Here is a 5,000-nt window from a genome sequence, read left to right as displayed (position 1 = left end):
GATGTGTGTTTGCCCTGTTCAGCCTGTTAACTTACTTATAATGTAATTAATATATATAATATATATATATACTGACAGTTTCCTTGTTAAGAGAAATTATGATATGGTCGATCAGCTCAACATCAACTTTTAATCCTGTGTCCTCTGGCCATCCGTTACAAACAAGGCCTTTGAATGTGGTATGAGATTTGTTGGCGCCACTGTTATGCTGTTATGTGTCGACGAGGGAAAGCTTTGTGGTATGATGTCCATTAAATGCCCTTTTACATCAGGCCACAACCTGGCAACCTCAGCATCATTGCCAAGAGCACGCTCTCAATTGAACATTTATATGCAAAGCGTTCTATAATGTATTACAATATTTTTATAGACTTGTGAACTGGGGTGTTTCATGAGGTTCATTAGAATTCAGCTCTTCTATGGGATGGATATTATCAGAAATCCAATAACAAACCCATGCAATGAGAGAACCCTTTCGGCTTTGAACTGACAATTTTGGTTTCAGCTTTTTTGCGTTTCACAGCCGCTGGCTGCAGGATAATGCACTGTTCTGATACGAGCCCGTTGATGTGCCTGAACAGACTGATTCATAGATTCAATAGGTCATAAACGGAACCAGAATAATGATGGACCAAGTGCAATTAGTATATGAATCACACACAGACACACAGACAGACAGGCAGGCAGGCAGGTAGCAAGGCTTCAAGCAGGCAGGCAGGAATGCAAACACACACACACACACACACACACACACACACACACACACACACACACACACACACACACAAACAAAACACCATTCAATAACCATAACCAAACTCAAATCGCAAACTTAGTGCAAAACATTTGCTATCGAAACAAATATGCATCTATACATGCAAACGACCGCATAAAATAAATTCAAACCATAAACCATGTGACCATAGAGTGGGGATCAGACGCCGTGGATATTGCACAAACAACGGAGGCGCTGGTTCCTCAGAAGCCATTTGGCATGCATTGCAGCAGCGTGGCCCTCACGTCATCTTTACATTTGGCAGGCCCCGGGCCCGTTAAACACATGGGTGGGGCAGCCCCTACGGCCCCTACCTCACTCCCGAACACACACTCAGAGCCACCCAGGAGTGGGTGTGCTCCCGTACGTCTCCGTGGTAGAAGCAGTGATCCTGAAAGAGAAGAGGGAAGAATGAGATGGGGTGACGGGGGGAGGGGGGGGGGGAGGGAGCGAGGGGAGGAGGGGGGAGGGTGATGGGGAATCAATATCTCATATCTCATGTCTTTGAAGGAAAACATTAGCAAGGCTAAAGATAATGTTAATGGACGGCTTCCATCGCCCCCTCCCCGCTCCCCCCGCCCTATCTAGGGATGGATTGATTCTGCTAGATGGATTTGTGCACGTTTGTGTGAATATCTGAAATTTGTGCGTGCCTGTGTGTGTGTGTGTGTGTATGTGTGTATGTATGTTTGTTTGTGTGTGCGAGCGTGTATGTGAACACAAGCATGTGTGTGTGGGTGTGCGTGTGCGTGTGCATGTGTGTGTGTGTGTGTGCGTGCATGAGCAGGGTTGGAGGGTCCATAGCTCTTATGTTTCATGAATAAGCCGCTGTTGAAAAAAAACGGCCTGCTGTCTTTGACAAATGGACATTACTAATCGATGAGGGTGCCGGAGCTCCCTATAGGGAGATGGCGCTGGGATGAACACCTCTGCCTGCAGTACAGCGCGCCTGGGCTCGTAAAAAAATTAATTATAGCACACTAACTTCAAACAAAAGGAGGCGATGCCAAATCTTCAGGGAACTTTTAAAGCACAAATGCAGAGTTGGGAGGAGAGGGTTGGCTGTGGTGGTGGTGGTGGTTTCGGTCAAGACAACTTTGTCGTAATTAAAACGATTCAGGGACACAGCATTTTTTTGGTGATTCGTCGATTCAGTCGTCGCACAAACGATGATTCTGACATCTGTCCGATCGTAATTCCCCGAGAGAATAGCGTCATCGCCCGGCCTTTTCTGTTGCTATCCGCTTGTTTCAATGTCAGCCGTTGTTTGAAAATGTGCTGGGTGTTGGTGGTGGGTGTTGGGTGACCCTATATTTATATATTTATTCATTTAGCCTCTAAGCCTTTAAGCCCATTTTTTAAACGAGCTTGTTTGTGTGGTGAATGGGAGTGTGGTGGAGTGGGATTACAGGAGACGTATACTAAATAAACGTGTAATGTGCAGAACGAAATCAGGCACATTTTGTGTATGTTTCCGGAGAGAAATCCTTCCTATGTTTTTGGAGGACAAGAACAGAAGATGCCACCTTTAAGTACATTTAAGGACGTCAGTGTCCTAAACAAAAAACCTTCTCTTTAGGACACGCAACCTTGAAATAACTCTCCATGAACAAAAGAAAGAAAGAAAGAAACTGCCGATGCACCAAAACTACTTTCCATCACGTTAAGGACAGGATTAGGTAACACCAATTCCTTTTGATTGTTAGATTTAAGTATTTCTTTACATTTATTGACGATTGACAAGATATCAATATATATATATTTCTGTTATAAATAGTTGATATTCGGCTAAATTTGGGTATCCGATATATTTCCAGACGAAAACCGCTCTCTAATACCGACAAACTATGAAACCCCGATCCCAGTGCCTGTTTAAAAAAAGACACACAGAGCCGCGTTGCGCACACACCCCTCGTTTCATCACCCAAAAACAAGGTCACCCGGGCACCTTAAACCCTCGGAACGACAAAGCACGCTCGCCCCGACAAACGCCATCCCGAAATAACAACCCTCTTTGTATTCCGAACCGAAGTGGTTTACACAAGCGAGCTGACACCAGCAAGCCCCCACAGCCCCCCTTTCCCGGTACATGTCAACCCGTAATATAAGGTACAAGAGGTATCCATTTATGACTATTCCGTCTGGACTCCCCGGGCCGGGTCTGCCTAGCAGAGCGTGAAATTAGCTAATTTAATTCAGCGCTCATTCACAGCCCAGACACAAAACAATTGTGTGACAGACAACTTCGCCCTCTAAAACCCCCGGGCGCAGCACCTCCGCTCGTTTGGGGACACGCGGCGGGCAGACACGGACGACGGAGGCGGAAAAGCCCCTTTCAGAAAGCCCACAACACAAGGCCGGGTGCTAAGCTGGAGGCGGATGATACATCATCTGTGCCGTGGTCCTAGTTGGATTAGTGGAGCTGAGGACAGCATGAATGGGAAATAACACTCTCCAGTATGGTTGTTATCCCTTTTTATTTTTCTGTCCAGGGGGAGTGATAAGGAGAAAAAACCCACAGCCATTCAATTTGAGATTTTGTTTATGCTCAAGATGATTAATGTACAATGGAAAGTGATTATGTTCATTGGCTTTAATCTCTCTGTTTAACGATGGAAGACACTAATACAGTTTTTTTTTCCGACACATTGGATATGCTTCCAGATATCCCGGATACAAATATGGCAAACAAGTTTTCCCTCCTGGGATGAATAAAGTATATCTTATCATATCTTATTTTTAAGTAAACTCTGTGGTGTACATGTGTAGAGTTTTACGCATTTATATGTAAACACTGTTAACACCCTGTTGGGAATACTGTTCCAGAAATCCTGGCTTTTCAGTTCTTCCTACCCAATATAAAATGTGCAGATCTATTCACATTATACCAAAAGTTACCCTCATTTTGAAAAGTTTGACTTCCTGCTTCCCGAGGACCGAAACCTTTGCTCTGACACCGAGTAATAACCAGTTTAGATTTAGATTGATGATGAGAGATAGACAGTCTGAAGATAGCAAGTCGCTGAACTAAATCCCCATCTCCCGGGGACAAAGACACAGATCTGAATGTTGTGTTGTGTATCAGCATGTTATGACCCATCTCCCGATAAGTCTCGGTGGCTTTTTATAGAAAACGCCGTGAACGACGGAACGAAACAAAACGACATGTAAATACGGCGAAAAAAAAAAAAAGGAAAACCGCCGATGGCAATGCACGGAAACCAGCGGGGATCGGCGTAGAACAAAAACAACGTAAAAAGAAAGACAACTTTAACCAAGCAGCGAGCAGCAGAACGGTTGGGGGCTCCTCGCGGTCTTGGCGTGACAGAGCTGAATGGATTATCGGGTCGTGTGAGCCGCAGTGCGACCTCGGCCCTGACATTTAACATGCCCACACCCTGCGTATTGATACGACTCCGGGAGGCTGTTGTGGTTGAGGCAGCCAGCGGGGCGGGGCCGTGGGGGAGCAGGGGTGGGGCTCCTTGTTCTCTTCATCTGAGATCACAGAACACACAGGGACACCACAGAGGAGGCACCACCCGTCTGTCTGTCTGTGTGTGTGTGTGTGTGTGTGTGTGTGTGTGTGTGTGTGTGTGTGTGTGTGTGTGTGTGTGTGTGTGTGTGTGTGTGTGTGTGTGTGTGTGTGTGTGTGTGTGTGTGTGTGTGTGTATGTGCGCGTGTGTGTGCGTGTAGACTTGCATGGGTGTGTGCTTGTTTATGTGTTCATGTGTGTGTTTGTGTATGTGTGTGTTGGTTTGTATGTGTTAGTGAGAGCACACGTCTCCATTGATCAGACATTGTGTGTAGGGTGTGCACATGTATGCGTTTATTTGTGTATGTGTGTGTGTGTGTTAGTAAGAGCACACGTCTCCATTGATCAAACATTGTACGTGCACGTGTCCATGTGTGTGTGTGTGTGTGTGTGTGTGTGTGTGTGTGTGTGTGTGTGTGTGTGTGTGTGTGTGTGTGTGCGTGCGAACGCTCACCATCATAACACTACAGTCAGGGCGTGTGCGCTCCTGCGGCGACGCTGCTTGCTACTATGCAGAGAGTCACAGGTGCTCTTGAGTGCGCCAAAGTTCAAAGAGGAAGTGCCTCTCTCCGCGAGCAGCTCCGCTAGCATCGGAGAAACGCACCTCGCCTTTCATGCCGATCGTGTACCCCCCCCCCCCCCCCCCCCCCCCCCCCCCCTTTAACACCCTCTCCCGAGCTGAGAGACACCCAG

The 5,000-nt window shown here is 46.6% G+C and overlaps 1 protein-coding gene across 1 annotated transcript in view; it reads right to left on the bottom strand.

Annotated features, from left to right (window-relative positions):
• Positions 1–5,000, bottom strand: part of adam19a (ADAM metallopeptidase domain 19a) — a 113,156-nt gene that overhangs the window by 40,622 nt on the left and 67,534 nt on the right. Inside the window, exon 5 of the mRNA XM_056575416.1 lies at positions 1,090–1,166. Within this exon, the coding sequence (XP_056431391.1) occupies positions 1,090–1,166 (77 nt within the window). The remainder of the gene's footprint in view (positions 1–1,089; positions 1,167–5,000) is intronic.

The sequence above is a fragment of the Gadus chalcogrammus genome, chromosome 17 (assembly GCF_026213295.1).
Source record: "Gadus chalcogrammus isolate NIFS_2021 chromosome 17, NIFS_Gcha_1.0, whole genome shotgun sequence".
NCBI classification, from domain to species: domain Eukaryota; kingdom Metazoa; phylum Chordata; class Actinopteri; order Gadiformes; family Gadidae; genus Gadus; species Gadus chalcogrammus.
The sequence above is the reverse complement of the archived record's forward strand: the minus strand, read 5'-3'. Positions and strand labels throughout refer to the sequence as shown.